A 19,739-nucleotide genomic window follows, 5' to 3' on the forward strand; every position below is an offset into this window, starting at 1 on the left:
CTCAACAACAGTGGCAGCTGGGCGAGGTGGGTGGTGGAGGGTGGAGTCTTGCACAGGCAAAAAATGAAACCACTTTCAAAGGCCTTTCAAAACTTTTGCCTCTCTGCTTTTTAGTAATCTGGTTGTGTGCTTTTCAATTACTGCTGCAGGCTTTCTGTTGAGGAGCTGAATATGTATTTATTATCAAACCTTTAACTTGTTGTTTTTTTAGGTATTTATTTATTGGTTTTCTGGACACTGAACCTGCCAGAATACTACTCGCTCTCTGACACGATGTTGCAGGGGGATATATTCGACTGTCTTTGTAACCTTCAGGACCTGTCAGTCCAACATCCATGCCCACTTCACGCCAAGCAATGAACAGAAAGCTTCTGCAGCTTTGTGCAGCTTCAGCTTTGTAAAGCTGAGAGCAACCGCAAAGGAAGGTCATAATTCTTTGAAGGCTGAACATGATAAGCAGCCCCTTTAACACTCTGCCCTGTCCACTTCTCATGTCGGTATTTAATTTAATCTTTTTTTGTGGAACTGTGTATCTTTTATGCATTTATATGCTTTTATTTAACGCTAGCAGGCATAAATCTAGGTGTAAACGCTACAGTCACACAGACCAACAGTGCAATAGCTCATCAGCATCTGCTTATATGAAGAGCAAACTGTAAATATGAGGCATCAACACCGCATTCAGCTCTGCCTGCTGATAGAAAGAGTTGCTATTGCTTCCTGTGTATTCAGCCAAATAGGATTAATTCTTAGAGGATGCATTAGACGGCAAGCATGGATGAGATGATTGACAGTTTATTCATGCAGCAGTCTGAAGTCCATAAACTTGAAATTGTGAAGGGAATACACATTAGTGTAATAATATGCTTGGCTAATAATTATCCCTGAGTAAAGACTTCACAGTGAGCTACGTGTACAAACACCTCTCATTTGAATACACAGTTTCTTGAGTTACCGTGCGTTGCTCTTTATGCAGTAGGATATCTAAAGGAATGCAAGAGACATCGTGTAAAAGTGCTAACTCAAACAGGCCAGTTTTGATGGTAAACATTCAGGTTTAGAGAAATGCAGATGAAAGATCCGTGAGTCAATACAGGAATAATCCAGACGTTTGAGGCGTTTATCTGTCTTGATTAATAGCCGTTTAATGCGGTTCAGCAGAGACACTGACGCGCGCAGATTTGATTCATTTTCAATTCCATTATTATTTTTTTGCTTTTAATTCTGTGCTAAAACCTAACAGGCTAATTGTCATTATGTGTGTCCACAGAGACAAAATGTGTTTTCACTGCAGCGCGTGACAAATAGTTGAGACGCCACATCCCGTTCATTCATTTATATATTTCCCACTGACTTATGGGACAACACTTGACACTTAGTGCTTAGCATCCATCCATCCATCCATCGTCTGCATCCTAGACATCAAAAGATTAGTGTGTACCGTTGATTTGTGTGTGTGTGTTGTACTGGTTTGAGAGAACTAAGTGACTGTCAAATTACATAAGGGTGTGGGATAAATCTGTTGGCTTTTCTCTGCAGACTTGGCTCTTTTTTCTTTTTTTTGATTGTCAGGGTTGGCAAGAGGCCAGCGTGTGTATGCACACACCAACACAAGTGCATTTCACATACCGCGCTTTTTTTTCAGCTCCGTATCTCCTATTTCCTGCCTGTGTTTCAGTCTTTTCCCCTGATTCTGTCCTCTATACCAACAAACGCACTAAACCTATAAACGCACATCTACACCCCAATTTTTTTTCTAGCAGGTTATATTAGAGATAAAGTGATAAATCTTATATTGTTCTTTTTGTTGACATAATAGCCTGGGCTTAGTCCTCTTCAGTCACTCTGATTGCACCATTGACTCTACATTAATACGGTAAATATCCCGTAAATTATAAATTATGGTGTCGACAAGCTCTTCCCGATTAAAAGCTGCAGAATCATGCACAGCATCGCTTCAAATTAGCGCCAGGCTGACTGGTGAGATGATAAATAAATCAAGAAGCTTACAGTATGCGCCACATTTGTTTACTGAATTAAAAATAAATGAAAAAAAAAAAAGTCAAGAAGCCGACAAATGTAGAAACATGCATAAGAAACCGATCGCCGGTTAACTTTGAATGAGTGATGTGTTGGAGTCTGTTTTGTTGAGCTGATGAGAAAATCTGAGCTGCAGCAGCTGGCGTCTTTCAGTTTTAGCGTACGGTTGCAGTTTGTGAATTTAAAGATGTTCTTTGTGTTTCTGTTAATATTATTTTTCTTTCCCATTTCCGACATGCCCCCTGTTGAGTATATAAAATGTGCCGCTCACACTGAGGCTGACTTCTCAGAGAATTTTCACTCAGACTTTCTTGACTGTCTACTTTGAACCTTCAAACAAACAAACACACACACAGTAACCCTCACATTTTGTGCTTTCATTTCTTACTTTCTGCTCTCTGAACTTTTCTTCTTCTCATCAATATGCCTTTTGCTTGCCAGCGGAGGTGCTCCAGGCTCTCCGAGCCCTCTTCAGTCCGCAGTTGTAACATTTCACCATCTATTCCTGACCTAATGTACACAAGCACTTCATATCCCAACACCCCAGACGCTGAACTGTAGCTGTGTAACATTTTGAAAATATTAATACTGTAATACATATCATACTCCAAGTTCAAACAACCTAGCTTAGGCTCTTTTTGACCAATTTAAACAGCGCTAGTGTGTTTTTTTAATTTATTTTGCTTTTATTGACAGAAAAAGTTTATAGTATATGTGATTGTGAGGATTTGCTTTATTTTAGTTTAGTGTAGTAGAAAAGGCATACTTTTTTATACATATTTTGTAATGATTATATAAGTGATTATGTCTGAGTCACAGTTTGCAATCCTTTCCTCCAAATTCCTAAAAAATAAAAAAAGACATTTTATCCTTGATCCAAGGTTTGCAAAATAATCTTAAGAAAGATTTTCTTTTTTTTTCTCGTTCAGAGGGTTCACATCCGGCCATCAGTGACGCTGCACAACATGCTTTTGAAATCACGTGAATAAACCTCAATTGGCGTTACTTGAGGTTGTGACTTCACTTTATCCTCTGCATATGTTTAACCATTCACAAACCGTGGCTTTTCTTTTTTTTTTCTTTAACAACACGGACTACAAAGTTCACAGTGTTGCTGTTTTTTTCCCTCCTTTGTCGAGTCAAATTCCCCCAGTGTCAGAGCCAGCGCAGGAATACACTGTGTGAATCTGGTGCACGCAGAAGTAACGAGGGGAAGTTGCGTAAGGGAATAGTGAGAGCTGCTGTGTTGACATGGCCTGGGTCTGTGCCAGCCATCCGTTCTTGTGACCCACTCTGACCTTAGCTCCGGAGCGCTCAGCGGACGAGGGGCTTTACTGCGGCTTGACTTTACTGGTTAAAGAGATGATGTCAGGGCTAGCAGGTAAAAAGGCTCACACGCATAGTTAGATATGCCGTCCAATCAAAACGAGCGGGCGCATACTGCACTGAGCTTGTGTTTATATAGACACATTCACTCATGGCACAACACTCACACCCTGGTCCCTTCTCTTTCCCCTCCGCCTGACTCCCCACCACAGCTATGCAAGCAACTTCAGCTCAGTCACCTAATTGATTCCAGATCTCTCTCTCCCCCATCTCCTCATCCCCTCACTCTCTCAGAGCCTCCTCCTCCTCCTAGCTGTCACTGCTGCCCCCTCGCTCTCTCTCTGAACCTCCTGGGTCTGAGTGCCTTCCATGTGTACATTCCTTTTCTTTTTGTCTGTTTCCTAAAGGTGTTTCTCCTCAGGTCGTATACTATGTTAAAATTTATTTTCACCTGAAGGTTCATGGGAAACAATCAGTATTCAGTGAAATATGATGATAAGCGCACAGCTGACAATTAAATCTTTAACCAGAAGTTGTAAATCTAAACTGTCCAGGGTGGATTAAGGGAAACAGAAGTCATTGTGCCAGCAGTTTAAAGGTTGTAAACAATTTGCAAGCTGTAAAATTCAAAAGCCCACAGTGTTTCCTGTTTACCGCCTTCTGAATCCTGCATTGTTAGCGGGGTGTTTTAGAGATCTGGTCCGTTGCGTTGAAGTGACAGGTGTCGGTAACGGGTTTAGGAGAACGGTGTCACTGGATCATGAGAGTGTGTGAGGGATTGAGGGCACAGTATGAAGCTGAAATCAGGTGAAAAGGAAATATGTTCCTTTTTTGTGCGTGTGTTGATACAAAATTTAATGTTACATAGTGAGCTGTATGAATGAATGTAGAAACCTGGTGTTGATCTCTAAAGCACCCCAACTGCAAACAAGCAGCAAGCACAGAAACCAAGTTTCTTTTAATTTCAGAAATCCTTGTTGTGTTTGTTACCTCACATCTAAACAACCTCTGCTGGATTTGAAGCTTGTGATCCTACAAGCATATTACATAATAACTTTTAAAATGTGTAAATCTCACAGTAAAGCACCAATGTGAGTATTACAAGGATAAAAAGAAAGCACCGTACGACGCCGAGCCTTTGTGCCACTAATGTCAGCTGCTGCTTGTTTAACTGATTTCCTCTCATCTTATTCTCGTGTGTCATTCACATCATGTAGTCACTGAAGACAGTGAAAAAAATAGCACTGCTTTTCAGCCAGTTATCCAGGCAATGCACGCAGGATTCCTTTCTACCTAAATTGTACAGCTAATTTTAACACATTTGCACACCTACAACCAGAAAGAGTAGGCCGGAGAAGAGAACTAGCTGCTGTTACATAAGACAGCCACACCATGTCAAACTCATGCAGGGGGGAAAAATGACCATGTAAAACAGACAAGCTGTGGAGGAAAAAAAAGGCCCTTTAATATTTTAATTATCCAAGAATTAGCAATGCTAATTGCTCCCAAGAAAAATTCCAGTATGTCTAAAGTCAAACAAGAGAAGTTTCCAATACTGCAACAGGTTCTCGCTTCGCCTCACCTGTGAGCTGTAGCAGGTTTGGATGCCTCAGATGTGACCTCCTAACTGACAAATTAAGAACTGTGTTTTCATCTCCAGCTTAAGAAAAAACACACGTTCTGGCAGTGTGGACCAAAAGAGGAGAACAGTGATGGACAGTTCTCTTTCTTTGTTTATGACTATACTTAGGGTATAAGCTGCATAAACTCTGGCTCATGCTGCAGCAGTGCCATTTCGCCAGCCAGCAAACAGACAGCAAACTACTGTTACTGTACTGGAAAGCGCTGTTAGTAATCCCCTGTGGGCATCTGGCTTCTCCCTGCACACTGTTGTTTTTTATTGTTATGATGTCTGTGTGAGTATTAAATAAGAAATATAAAAGATAGAAGTTTGCTGCGTCATATCACAAACTCACACATTATTAGCTGGAATATTCCCCTTTATGTGGAGAGGGGAGAAAAATAAATTGAAGTGGGATAGCGTCATGGGCTAAATGTGCCGATCAATACATGAATAAAAAAGAATTGAACTTTGTGTTTGTGCTGATCTAAAAGATCACTGCAGGCATGTTGAAATGGGCCGCTTTCACAGCCTTTTAATTTTCCTGGGTGACATCTTTAGACCTCATCAAGCGTTAGCGCTTATTCTTGTGTGTGACTGCCAGGCATTGTCGTAAACTGTACTGTGAGCATTTCATGACATCAGCACATTTACATACACGCTGTAGATGTTGTCTGTGTTCAATTACAGCTATATGCAACTCTGAGTATTCTTAGTCTTTTGGTAACCTTATCCTGCTGGAAGGGTACGCTGTGGTCGTAAAAGGATCCATGCTTTCATGTTGTTTATACCAAACTCTGACCCTGCTATCTGAATGTCACAGCAAAACTCAAGGCTCGTGAGATTCAGCAATATTTTTACAATCTTCTATTGTCTAATTTCGAAGAGCCTGTGTGAATTGTAGCTTCAGTTTCCTAACATCTGCTTTGACATTCAACACATTGTATGCTTTTCTACATCCCTTGTAGCAAGTGGTTATTGGAGTTACTGTTACCTTCCTATCAGCTCGATGCAGTCTGGTCATTATCCTGTGACCTCTGGCATCAAGCCATCAACGCGGCGTTTTTGTCCAAAAGCTGCCACCCACTGGATATTTCCTCTACTTTGGTCCATTCTCTGTAAACTCAAGAGATGGTTGTGTGGGAAAATGAGCAGTTCTGAAATATCCACACCAGCCTGACAGGCTCCAACAAATATTACCTAATTAAAAGTCACTTGAATAATCTTTCTTCCCCATTCTGATGCTCACCTTGACCTTCAGCAGGTCATTAGGACATCGTGTCTACATGCCTAAAAGTGCTGTGTTGCTGCCGTGTAACTGGCTGATTAAGTATTTGCCTTAATAAGCAGTTAAACCTAATAAAGTTGTACCTAATGAAGTGTCCACTGAATGGGTGAAGTTCAGTTAAAGTTCAAATTATTTCTTTTAATAAAAATGTTTAAATAGTTACAAAAAGAGTAGTAAAACAGTTATAAGTTTTTACTCTGTGATTAAAAAAAAACTCAGTAAATATGGGAACAGTTATAAAAGATTTTTTGGGGGATAATTATGAAAACTGCCTCCATCCCCAACCCGCATTTGCAGATTTGTTATCCTCTCCTGAGATGTGTCGTTATCGTCCTCCTCCCTTTTTCTCTCTTTGCCACGTCTTCTTCTGTTTCACTTTCTCCCCATCTGTGCAGCCTTGTAATGTTTCTTTTCTTTCATATTAATGAAAACACACACTGTGTTGCCATGCATACCCAAGCATTGCAGACTCACACACATAGATGCTTGCACACATACACACAGAGTAAACAGAGACCAACCTCTGCTCAGACATGCAGCGGGCCAGCTAATTAGTAAAGTGGCAGCGGGGTTTGTGTGAAATTGCACACATAAACACACACACACACGCGCTGCCCAGTGAGAGCTCATAGTGTGCGCACGGCACAGACACCGGTGGACAGCAGAACTGCTGGTGCTATTGATCCAAAACGAGACAGAGAGCAGGAGGGGGAGAAACAACAATGCTTAAGAAAGTCATGTATTAGACCTCACCTTTTGTTTCTTTTCATGAAGTAATTCAGCTGGAGGAAGTCATCTGCCACACTTCTCGTTACATTACTTTTGCATCGTCACGAGACGCATTGTTACATAATTGCCAAGTGACATTTGTGCTAATAATTATGTCTACATATCAGCACAAATCCCTATACTAATAAGGGCGTATCCAGCATTCTTCACTTTAACCTTCACGTTCTCGGTCCCTTTGCACAATACATTTGAATTATACAGCATATTTCCAAACCTTAGAAAGTTGTAGATTGCTCTGCCATTTTTAGCCCCATCTTTGCCACGGAGTTGCTCACATGGTTTTTTCACAAAGCATGAGGGATCATTAAAGAGCTCAGTATTAACCATAATGTGCTTTACCCACAGTATTTGAAAGATTGCAGACAAAATGTAATGTGATTACAGTAACGTGTTACTTTTTCAAGCGTGGAAAAAGGTCACCGTATGAAAGGCAGCGTGATGTCACCGCTAGACTTCGGATCAATACCGTCTTTGTGTTTATTAGCTCAGAGTTATAGTGAGCGGTCAGTCCCTCTAGTGGTGCCAGGGCAACACAGTCTGAGGAGCTGAAAGAGAAGGCGAGAGAGAGAGAGAGAGCACACAAAGCGAAAAAAAGAGGGACTGATGGACAGATGGAGGTGGAAAGCTGGGGTTAGATGCGGAGGGTGGAATGGAGAAAAAGAGAGGGAGAAGTTTTCAGAGTGGTAGTGGCGACCCAGTTCCATCACTGCTTGTTTGTGTTTGACGTGGCGCAGCAGTTAAGAGCATTGTGGCACGAGGATTGAGGGTGGCAAGGCCGCGTGAAATAAACATGCATTTGTGAGGATGTTACCTAACGTTACACGCATGTACACAAAGACTTGCACCCACGCACGCGCTCATAAAGATATTAGTTGAGCAACTGATTGCCATGATTAACAGCAGCTGCTTTGCTAATTGCGTAATTTTTCCACATGATTTTTATTTTTGACTTTTTCCTCCAGTTTCTCAGATGTTAGAATTTACTCCCATTTTTCATCTCTTATCGCACTAACAAAAGAAGGAATCGCTGTTTGTTTATGTGCTCTTCACTTTTCTACTTCACACTTGGCACGTCTGTTGCTAGGGACCAAATGAACAGTGGCGTTGAGTTTACATTTCTTTAAATGGGCAGTTCTTGTACTTTGGCTATGCTGTTCACGTTGTATGATATCTGCGGGTGAAGTGTTTAGGGAATGTCGTTATATTGGAGCTTATCATTGGAATTTAAGGGTTTAAAAAAGTCAGCCTTGATTCTGGCAAAAATACTTTCTCGTTGTTCCTCTCACACAGCCTTAGTCTCGTCTCCCTCCTTTCCCCCTCGGCTGATGGTTGCCCCTCCCTGAGGTTTCTTCCTGTTAAAATGAGTTTTTCCTTCCACTGTCACCAAGTGCTTGCTCATAGAGGGTCATCTGATTGTTGGGGTTTTCTCTCTATTATTGTAAGGTTGCATCGTAATGAAAAAGGAAGAGATCCTGAAGCATGCATGATATATCATATCATTAAACATATCATTTCAATTATTGCTGTTTACTTAGGTAGATTGCACACACACTCTTTTTTTGCAGTTGTTTCCCCTCATTTTTCTTTACTGTCTTTCAACTTCGACATAAATTTGAAGTGAGTGTAAGATGTAAATCAATGTGAAAACAGCTTTTAATTGCATCTGCTTCTTTAAAAACTGAGTGCTAATTAGTCAGACCTAGTAAAACAAAAACTGATGAGTCAGTTTAATCTAATGGAGACCGAGGTCGATTGCACCCAGCTCCTTTAAAATCTTTCAGGCGTGATGCAGTTCCCTGTAGCTCGGGATGGTATGAATGATTGATCATGATGCTGTAAAGCTGTATTGCACTTAGCTGTGCATTTAGCGTTGACAGTGTGCTTCTTCATCAGGCCTTCCGTGTTGCTCCTCCAATAAAACAGGCAGTTAAAAGTGGAAAGGTAGTGATGGTCATCAGCCGACTGTTGGTGAAATGACAGTTTCATGGTATTTTCTTCATCCCCTTTTTGATATCACTGCTAGTTTATTTCACACTCCATTTTTTCTATATTTACACTAATAGCGCGTGCACGTGCTTGTGTGGATGCCTGACCTTGTTTCCCTGCAACAGTGATTTGTCACACCTCGTGTTGATATGGCGCAGTGAGCTGGCTCTTTGACAACTACACTATAAACGTGAGCGTCCAGTGTGAATCGCGTGTTTTCTGGCATCTAAAGCGTACTCTGGTGCTACCGTTGGGATTTGCTACACACGTTCTTCTCTTTTATTAGCTACAAAATTACATGCATTAGGGGAGCGAATGTGGCAATGTTTCCTTTTAGATGGTGGCTCAGTTTGTTGACTTTTGGGTGGAAGTGCTGGAAAATGTGAGGCTGAGGAGTCTGTGACATAGTTCTGGAGTAATAGGGGTCAGGAGCGTGTTATGGAGCTGGTCATGAGGAGAGTAAATGAAGATGGGTTGTACAGGACTGCCAGAGTTTGGGAAGGTAAAAAAATTGTGGGATTTTTAATAGCGGGAGAGAGAAGGGGAGATATAGAGACAGTGAGAGCTAATGAGCTGGATTTTGTGGAGACTTGGCATTCTGCTCATGGTGTTCGCTCTCTCTCTCTCCTCTGTAGAAGAGCTGGCATGAGCGAGCTTCCTGTCTGAGCCCTGAAGCAGGAGTAAATGAGGGGTGGGTGGGTGGGAGGGCGGAAAGGGTGGGGGGGACGCGGGGGCACGGTGGAGGGGTGTTGGAAGCAATAGAACAGAGAAAAGGAGGAGAAGGAGGAGGAGGAGGGGTGAGGGGTGGGAGGGACCAGTGTTGAAATTGAATGCCAGGGCGCCATGCTCTCACCGCCAGCGTTTCCATGGTTACAGGGTAATTCTGGCGAGTAAGGAAATTTCATTCACTCTGGTATGGAGAAGAAGAAGAAGAAAAAAATAGGAGGGAAATATCAACAAAGCAACAGAAATGGAGAAAGACAGACACGGCGAAAAAAGAAAGAAAGAGAAAATCAGGGAGGAGATAAAAAGGAGACAGAGGAGAGAAAGAGGAAACCTCTTCTGGGGTTTGTGCCACCCATCCCCCCGGCGATCTGCCTCTGCTTCTGTCTCTCATTCCTTTTTTTTTTTTCCTTGTGTATTTCTGTGATGCTTGGTTTGTTTGCCACCACCCTATAAGCAAACACAACACCCACCCACAATCCTCCAGTTCTTCCAGCAGCCCTGCAGGTATATGGCAAAGAACAAAGAGAAACACTGTTAACTGGCCGCTGTGTGTGCATTTGTCAGTGTGTGTGCGAGAGTGTGTCTCCTTTTTTTTTTTTTTTTTTTTTTTGGGAGGAAGGCAGTGGGGGTTGGTGCCAGGGTAGGCTTTGGGTGGGAGCCGGAGTGGGGGGTAAAGAAATCAGGAGGCAGAAGGATTGTTCACAGCATACTGCAGACCCAACTGCTTAGACAAACTTGATTTAATTTGTCTTCAGACATGTTTTTAAAGGAAAAGTGAATTGAGTTAAAACTCTTTATTCATGTAAAAACCTGAGCAGGGTGAAGCCTGTGTGTCAGCCTTTATAGATACAGGCATGCTCTCACTCTCAGGCTAACAGGGGCTGACAACTGCATGGGGTTTGACTGGGCCGTCGTTGCAGCCAATGTGACAGCTGTACAGCCGAGGAAACTCTCTGTCTTCACACACACACACACACACACACACACACACACACACACACACACACACACACACACACACACACACACACACACACACGGGCATCATCTTGATTTTAAATATGATGTGTAAATTATCTCATCAGCACATGCAGCATGTTTTGACAGAGTTATCCATAAACAAAATTTCATTAACGTGTTGACCATGTGCTGTTTATTATTGTCAAGGTGGCGTGTGCAGATGTCCTACTGTCACAGTGAATGACGTTACTTACTGAGATAACAGTAATGTAATACTTTCTCATTAGAGATGCACCGATTCACGGCTGCCACATCACAATTTTCTTGGCTGATTCCAGTTTCAGATCTTTTGTGTGACCTCCTCATACTGATTTTTCTTTCTAATGACTATGACTGACAGCATATACAAACCAAATTCTGATTTTTTCCATGCATACGCCTGTAACTGCAAAACTTATTCACTTACACAACTGAATACATTTATATACAGTTAAGTAGTCTGCTACTGGAAAAAGAAATGAACTGAAAATGGGTTGCTGCTCACGCGCCTTTGCTTGAGAGATTTTACCTTACATCGAGCAAATAGAGGTGCAACAGATTTAGATAACAAAACAAGTGTCAAGTGTACATAATCTCTCACTATGTTTATAGCTTCACCAGCTTTGATGCTCATACCGAGGCTCTGGGTAGCTTTAATCACTTTGCTTTATTGTACTTTGTCTTTATTAGCTTCTTTATAATGTCCAGATCAGTCAGATGAGGGCGATTTTAAGTGTCTGATTGGGTTTGTTATTATCAACAGCGAGCAGCTTCCCCACTAACAGCATGTTAGCATGTGGCTCGTAATTGAACATATTACCTCTATATCGTTGATCTATTTGAAGATTAGGGCATTGACTGGTTCTGATAAGGACACAGCAGAGCAAAGCATCCGAAAAAATGGCTATAAATAATAAATAATAATGTACAAGGTAATCATGAGTGAATAGTTTGAAGGCTAAAAGTGTGCGTTGGGGGTGGGGGGGTGGTTTACTGCAGTTTTACACACTTGTTGGCAGTTGCTATTGTAGGTGAGTTGAGATTTGGGTAACACAGCGGTGCCAAGATAGAGCTGAGGCAAATGAGCAAAAGATGTGCTAGTTGCAAGCTAGGCCTGTGACTGGTTAGGGCTAAGCATGCTGGAAATTGGTGGATGTCGCTCCATGGCTGGTTGATTGATACAACTACAAATTTTCATTAACAAAAGAGTAAAAAAAAAAAGAAAAAAAATCTTGACAAATGTCTTTGTTTCCTTTTCTTTCAGTTGGTGAGGAGGGCCTGTGGGAGTGTGGGCTTTCCTACGAGTGCAGAACCCTTCTGTTCAAGGCCATACACAACCTGCTGGAAAGGTAAAACCATCAGCGCTTTCTCCAGTCCACCGCGAGAGCTGTAAACAAATGTAAATAAATGGTGTCTAACAACAAGCGTACTGCTGGATAACTCCACTGTGGCACCCATAAGTGTAGCCTGTTGAGGCAAATAATGAGCAGTCCTGTTTAACACAGAGATTTCACCATGCTGGTGTCCACGGAGACCCCGCTTTATGGCGCCTTTGCTTGTTTACGCTGAACCACAGCGAGCTGGTGTAATGCCACCAGAGTTTACACAGAAGGGCTTCACGTCTGACACAGCAGCGTCGCTTCATGCCAGCTCAGCCTTTTACACACATGTAGATTAGATTTTTTTATTACCTTTGCACCCAGCTCAAAGGTGCAACAACAAAGCGATAGGGGTAAAATAATAGTGCAATATGTCCTCAGATTCCCATTTCCTAAATATTTACACAGTGACTTCTAAATGCAAAATAGGGGTGTATTTCTTCCTGTTTTGGGAATTGAATTGTGAAAGTCACCAAACAAACAAATAAAAAACAACAACTTTAAGTCAAAGTGACAGAGCGTGTTAGTTTTCCTGCATGAGCTTCACCTTAATGGAATTATAAACTGAGTGCTGAATCACTTGCTCAAGTACCCAAAGCTCTCCTTTCTGAGTCAGAGCCATCTGTTAAATGAAGCAGCACATATTTGCTCTCTATTAAGTGAAGCATCAGTGATCATCATAGGGGGCATGCTGAATTAACCTTCCTATTACCTTGAAGCTAACTCCTTAAATAGCTCACTGTTTCAACACTAAAGGTATCAGTTCCACTTTCTCTTTTATATTCTGCAGATCAAGCTGACCTCTGTCTCAGGCTGCCGATATTATAGCTCTGATTTTAATTATGATTATTGTCATCAAAAACTATTCAGTTTTTTTCTTTTACAAGCAGTTTTTTTTTTAATTTAAAGGATTGAATAGCATAAAGACAGAAATATAACTTTTGCTAAAGTTAATGAAAAAGTTAAGATGCTACAATAACTCTGTTGTGCTGCTCGTCAAGTTGGGATGAGAGATAGAGCGTCACAAGGAAACCGGCCAATCACAGTAAAGACGTTTTGCTGAATAAAGAATCAAAGTGTGACATCAACCACCAGATTTATAGATTTAAATTTATATCCCGACTCTCAAATGGATGGATGCTATTTTATTGTTATTTATTACCATAAATGATCCTCATACCCTTGATCTACTGGAAGATGAATGTATTGGTTGGCTCCAATAAAGACAACGCAGTGGGCAGGATCAGAAAATATGATCATAAATAAAATGCAATAGCGACACTCTGTACAGCGTAATCATAAGTGATTTGTTTGCCAGATGATTAAAAAAAAGCTAAAAGTGTGTTTGGGGGTTTTTCCTGCTGTTTTTCTCCTGCACAGCTTTTGGCAGTCACTGTTGCAGGTAAATTGAGATACTGGTAACACAGCGGTGTCAAGATAGAGTTAAGGGAAATGAGAGAAAAATATCAACTCCCCACATTTAAAGGAAAAAAAGGCAAGGCCTCATTTTACATTTTAGCATGCAGTTGTATGCGATGGCGATGACGTGACGTGACAACACAATTCAGTCAAGAATTAGTTTGCCAAAATGCATTTACAAACAACAACATACACACAGATGCAATGTTGATACAGTTCATTTTGAGATCAGTAACTACATAAATTATGCATAATTTGTGAGGATGTCAGTGTTATAAATATAATTCCCAAAAGCTGTATAGATGTTGATGGTCCTGGTACCCCAGCCAGTTTATGTAGCAAGTTTCATCCAGATTGATTAATAAATCTAGGAAGAGAAAAGAGACATACATACCCTACAGTCATTATAGTAATCTGTTCCTTATGAATATTGTTGTAAAACTCAGAAATAGCTTATATGTAATGGAAAGGCACGATCAGATGAGAAAATGTATTAATCAGAATGCACCAAAGATGGTACAGCTGGAGACTGAAAGTTTTGGATAGCTGAGTCTGGGTGAGTGAGGTGGACTTGAAATCACTGTAATTCCTTAACCCAGGTCAGAGATTTCAGCGGGGGATTCACTGGCACCTGCACAGAGAGACGAGTCAAAAACTTCTAAAAGAGCTGGTTGCACAGCCAAACAGGGAGCGTGATGACTGAACTGAACTTTGATGTGATCATATTTTGTTCAGATGAAAGAAGTGGTTTTGGCAAGCCATGTGCAAAAGTGCAAATCACGTTGGGGAAACAGATTAGCAGAAAATTACTCTTCCTTCCCCTGTGCACTTGCAAACTACATATCAGCATTACTAGTAATAAGTAAAATAGTAGATAGTTCTGAGAAGCAAAGAGCCAAAGTAAAATGGCTCAATACAGGAAGATTAGAACGCTAATACAAATTTTGCAAGGTCATTTTTTGGCTAATTATAACTTTTTTTTAATAATTGTAACTGTGAAACTATTCGGCTGAAAATGATTGAAATTGCACGCTATCATGCAGCTGCCTTAAAGTTCATTCTGAACATCACTTTTACAAACTCAAAAACTCTTTCAGCTTTACAACAATATTATTTGTTACTTGATGCTTTGATTGAAGCGCACAATGCTATTCAGATGTTGCAGTTAATCAATCACTTGCTTGCTGATGATGAGAGAAAACTGACGGCTCTCTTACTCTCTTGTCCTCTCTTGCTCATCGCTGCAGATGTTTGACGGATAAGGGGTTCGTGAGGATTGGAAAATGGTTCTTCAAGCCGCACGAGCTGGAGGAGAAGTCTTTAGGCAACACGTAAGTCGAACACTTGGCACAAAAGTGCATGCACACGTCTCATTTGGTTACTTTTAATAGGATTTCTTCTTCTTTTTTCCTCTTTCATGTATGTTTGACTCTGAGAAATGCATGTTTGCAAAGCGTGACACAGCTTGGCTGTGCGAATAGCTGTGTCAGACTTTGTAGTGTCGTCTGTCCTTGATGTTTCAGCAGCTGGCCCATGGTGGGAGACTATTAAAAACTAGAGCAGTGTTGGAAGGTGAGAGCATAGCTGAGTTCTCACAGCTCCCCCTCTCTCTCGCTCCCAGGGTGAGGGAAGGGTTGTGGATCACGCTGTGTAGGCAGTGTGGGAGACAGTCACTGAGACTGAAACAGAGTAAAAAGAGGGGTGGGTGTGATGGCAGTAGTTCAACTTGTTGCTGCAGCCATTACACTTCCCTCACACAGCTCGGTCGGCCCACTTCAGCTTTTCCTGCTGGTGAGGAGGCACCATTCTTTACATTTCTAACATAGCAGAGCTCAAACGCTGAGTGGATAAATAAGTGGCTCCTTTTGGAAATCTGCTTTATATTGCGTAGCTGCAGCAAACACACACACGAGCACACACACGCACAAATCATGCATGCGTTTATATAATATATTTGGACATTGTTAAGTTGTAAATTGCATTGTCATTCAAACGTAGCGCAAAGGAACAAATGCACAGGAAACTCTTCCTGTAGAAAGTTGCTGACACGAGTGCACTCTGCTGTGATGTGCTGAGGCAAACTTGGGTTTAGCTGTTTAGAGCAGGTGGAAGCCTCTCAGCGAGGCATGCCGCGTGACATCTCGAGGAGTGTGTGTCACTTGTATTGCATATATCTGTGAAACACTGCGAGAAAGCTTGACGCGACGGTGACATCTTTGTACCAAAAAGCACTCCCGGTAGAACGTACTGTATGTATCGGTGATAAAGTAATGGAGGAATCAGATATAATTCAGAATGTGGATGTTTTGATTTTTTCGCTGACTGATTTTATGAAGATGGAGAGAATGTGAATGCTTGTGACACTGCCATCAGACTCTTGAATGAGACTGCTGAGTATTACTGTGACTGTTGCTATCTGCTGCTCCACTGATTTATACAGATGTGTTTGCACACTTGCACAAAGTTGAGGTACAGCTCAGTTTTTCAAACGCAGGTCTTTTGAACTCTTTTCGTTGTTTGCACATGTATGACTTCCACTTTCTTTTCCAAAGTTTATTTATTTTTTATTTTCATTAGAATTTTTAGAATTTTTTTCTGTGAAGGGAGAGATCGGTGAAATACAATTTTCCCAGTGTAGGTTGCTGTGTATATTTCCACTGTGCATATGAAGATAAAACCTCTTAACTTCTATAACAAGCTCGTCCCTCTAATATTTTTTAAAAATGCTTATAAATAACATATTAGAATGAGCACTGAAGCTCTGGCGGCTTGTGTTGGCTCAGGAGTAGTTTCTGGTGCAGCTTCTGAGGTGCATGGAGGAGGGGGAAGACTCTAAAGTAGCAGTAACTTTTATAGGAACTGAGGGACAATGAACTAAAGTGAATTGAAAACAAAAACTATAAATGAAATAGAAATAGAAACATTAAGTCAGGGATGCCAAGCTCTTTGTACATCATGTGCACATAAAGCTCTCTTTGATCTCACATGTGCCAGAGCGCTGAAATCCCCCATTTCTGTCAGTGTAAAGAAGTTTATTGACACATTTAATCCCTGAGATGCATTAATATAAGAAAAGAAGTGCAATTTCAATAATGCTGCTCGATTTTTATATGTGATAAATAAATTCTGCTGTAATTAATAATAGAAGTCTGTTTGGGCTTAAATTGTAAGAAATAAATGTGTAAAATTACAGAAAACGTTCTGGTAGCTGATTGGCCAGGCTGTCTTGTAATTATAAAACAGAAAGATTTTGCTAACTAACAGAGAAATGTCTGTTTTCAGAACTTTCAGCTGGAAAAACAAAACCAAAAAGGAAAAAAAAAACAGCAACATTTTCGTCCTTCAATTGTTTCTTTATTGGTTCATCATTTTAATGAAGTATGAATGGCCATGCTTGAGCTCCACGATCATATAACTTGGCTCCATCGTACTATCAGATACTTTGATACTGTGTAGCAAACCTTTTGCTGCCTCTGGTTCAAATGTTTGGAAGTAGTACAGGTTTGTTTCAGAGGGGATGTTTGCTTTCCAAGGGCCTGTTTAACCCCAATGGGGTAATGCATTCAGGGCAGAAGAGTCCAGCTATAACGGCATGCAGCTTCGGCAATAGATTCTTAACATTTTCTTCTTCCTCTTTTTTTGAGGTCATGTGTTATACTGGTGATGTGTTATGGCTTGCTGTAAACAAGAAACCCCCCAACAAATGCTATTATCCTCCAGTCCAGTCAGGGCCTTTGATGTGTGACTTTGTAATAATTTGAAACATCTGGTAACAGCTGTTTTTTACAAATGCTATACGTTTGCATTTGTTCTGGTAAAAGAGCGACTACAAAGTAATGATGTGGTAAATTTAAAAAAAAATATTTTTCAGGGACAGTTCATGTGAGTGGATTTCAGTATAAACCATATTTACTGTGCAAAAGTTTTGATCTTGGAAAATGTGAAAAGACCTGTTGCCGCTGATTTTTAATCCATTTCTCGTGTAATTTGGTAAACGCCAGCCTTTTCTTCCTGTTTCCCTTCCTTAAGAGTGGCTTCTTGACAGACACCCTTTCATTGCGATCATCTCTGATGAGGCTTAAGTGAACAGTAGATGGATCAACTGAAGGGTCAGGTGCATTTCTCAAGTACCGTGTCAGGTCTTTGCTGGATTTTTATTCCTGTTTCCAGCGAGTTGCTCTTTGGGATTCACTTTGTATTCTAACAAAGTGGATCCCATTTGTATTTTTCTATTCATTTGTATAGAAAAATACAAATGTACTATTAAAATACAAATAATACAATAGATACAATTCAAAATGGGTTATGTGTAGACACTCTTCAACACTATATTCTATTTCTGTACCGGTGTTCTGTACCAGGCAAACTTGGCGTTAAAACGTAATTCTGATTCTGACTCCGTTCTTGCGTTAGGTGTTTGTTTTATGCTTAAATGATTCATGAGTCAAAGACTGACGAGCAAACAACACAAACAAAACACATTCCTCTAGAAATGGCCGTGTACAAGAACTCAAGCGATAATGAGTCAAATGAGTGTCCAAAGAAAGCATGGAGAGCACTTTACAAGAATATAAATAAATCACGGTTTGCGCAAGACTTTTGCATATTAATGTAAGATGCCCAATTTTAGCAAAACTATAAATTTATCTCTGTAGACCCCATGATGGCACCATAAAACTGCACAATATACAAATGACGTACAAGTATACAACAAATCAACAACCCACTGCAAACAGTACATCTTAGTAAGTAGAGCTAGCAGTGATCACATATCTCGTTATTGGAGATTAATTAAATTATATGTGGGCAGTAGGGCGGTGTGAAGACGCTGTTACGTGTGTCCTACTGTAAGTGGACATTCATACACATTTGGCGTATGAACATGTGCCGTGCTTTTTTTGTGTTTGCGTGTGTGTGACTTTTGCACATCATGTAATTCCTCTTGAGTTCGACAGCTCTGTTTGAATATGTTGTCAGCTGGTACGCCCCCCTGCTATGCCAATCCTGACTTGTTCTTTCTGTGAATTATTACAAGTCCTGCGAGGGACGACAGAGACGGAGACGGAGAGAAATGTACTTGAACGCTCACACAAACAAATACAAGTGTTTTATAGATGTCTGTACATTTTGTACCTGCACTTGCCACATATCTCCACAGCTCACTTCCAGCACACAGCCTCCCCCCTCCCTCATTCTCCACACACACAGAAACCATCCCTTGTTCCCACAATTGCACTGTTGCCCCACACTTGACAGTGTGAGTCCTAAAAACCCCTGCAGATCTCTGGCCATCAGCGTTTTCGTGCCATGAGGGGGACACTGCTCAGTTAGGCGTACAGTGACCTCCCGCCTCAGCTGTGTTACCACCTCCTTTGTCTCCTCTTCACTTCCACTCTGTGCCTTTTTATCCCCAACAGGGGGCGCTTTGGTGCTAATATCAATGGCATGCTGCCTCTTCGTGCCAACTCCTGCGCCTTGGCGCTGCTGCCTTTGTCAGGCTTATCTGGTGTTTATCTCGTATGTGTCCCTGGGGCACAGCGGGAATCGGCGCATCCAGGAGAACATTCCCAAACCCACTCCTCCCACCCACCCCCCACTCCCACCAACACCACCACCAACAACAACACAAACGTCAACCCCTCCTTTCTTAACCCAACACTCCTGCTCTCTTTGTGTCTGAATGAGAGGAAAGCACTCTGGGTTGGTAACGCATTGCATCAGACGCTGAGGGGAGAGAGTTACAGGGGAGAGCATGAGAGGAGAAGCGTGAGAGGGAGGAAGAGTGGGGTGGAGGCTCAGTGTGTGTGGTGGGGCTCAGTGAAAGTAGGGGGTCATAAATTAATCATTACTATAGACGGCTGAATGGTTGTATTAGAGTCTGTCTCTCTCATTAGTTCAGTCAATTCTATGCATGTCAAGTGCAGTCCACAGTATGCTTGTTAATATTGGTGCTTTAATTTCACTAATGGTTATATACTCATGCATAAATAATGTGGTTATTTTAGTGTAGCATGGCTATAAAACAGACACGAGCTGCATCACCTACCTAAATATATATATTTTTAAATCTCAGAAATTCTTACCTGACCTGACAGAACAAGCTTTTTAAAACACACTGCAGGTCCTCCCCTCTTCCTCTCCTCTCCTCTCCTCTCCTCTCCTCTCC

General features: G+C 41.3%; 1 protein-coding gene across 3 annotated transcripts in view; it reads left to right on the forward strand.

Annotated features, from left to right (window-relative positions):
• Positions 1-19,739, forward strand: part of LOC113025707 (mediator complex subunit 13L) — an 88,917-nt gene that overhangs the window by 43,923 nt on the left and 25,255 nt on the right. For all 3 annotated transcript variants that reach the window (XM_080304272.1, XM_080304271.1, XM_026173782.2), the window contains 2 exons: positions 12,040-12,124; positions 14,821-14,904. In XM_080304272.1, coding sequence (XP_080160398.1) covers positions 12,040-12,124; positions 14,821-14,904 — 169 coding nt within the window. The remainder of the gene's footprint in view (positions 1-12,039; positions 12,125-14,820; positions 14,905-19,739) is intronic.

Source organism: Astatotilapia calliptera, chromosome 7 (assembly GCF_964374335.1).
Source record: "Astatotilapia calliptera chromosome 7, fAstCal68.1, whole genome shotgun sequence".
NCBI lineage: Eukaryota > Metazoa > Chordata > Actinopteri > Cichliformes > Cichlidae > Astatotilapia > Astatotilapia calliptera.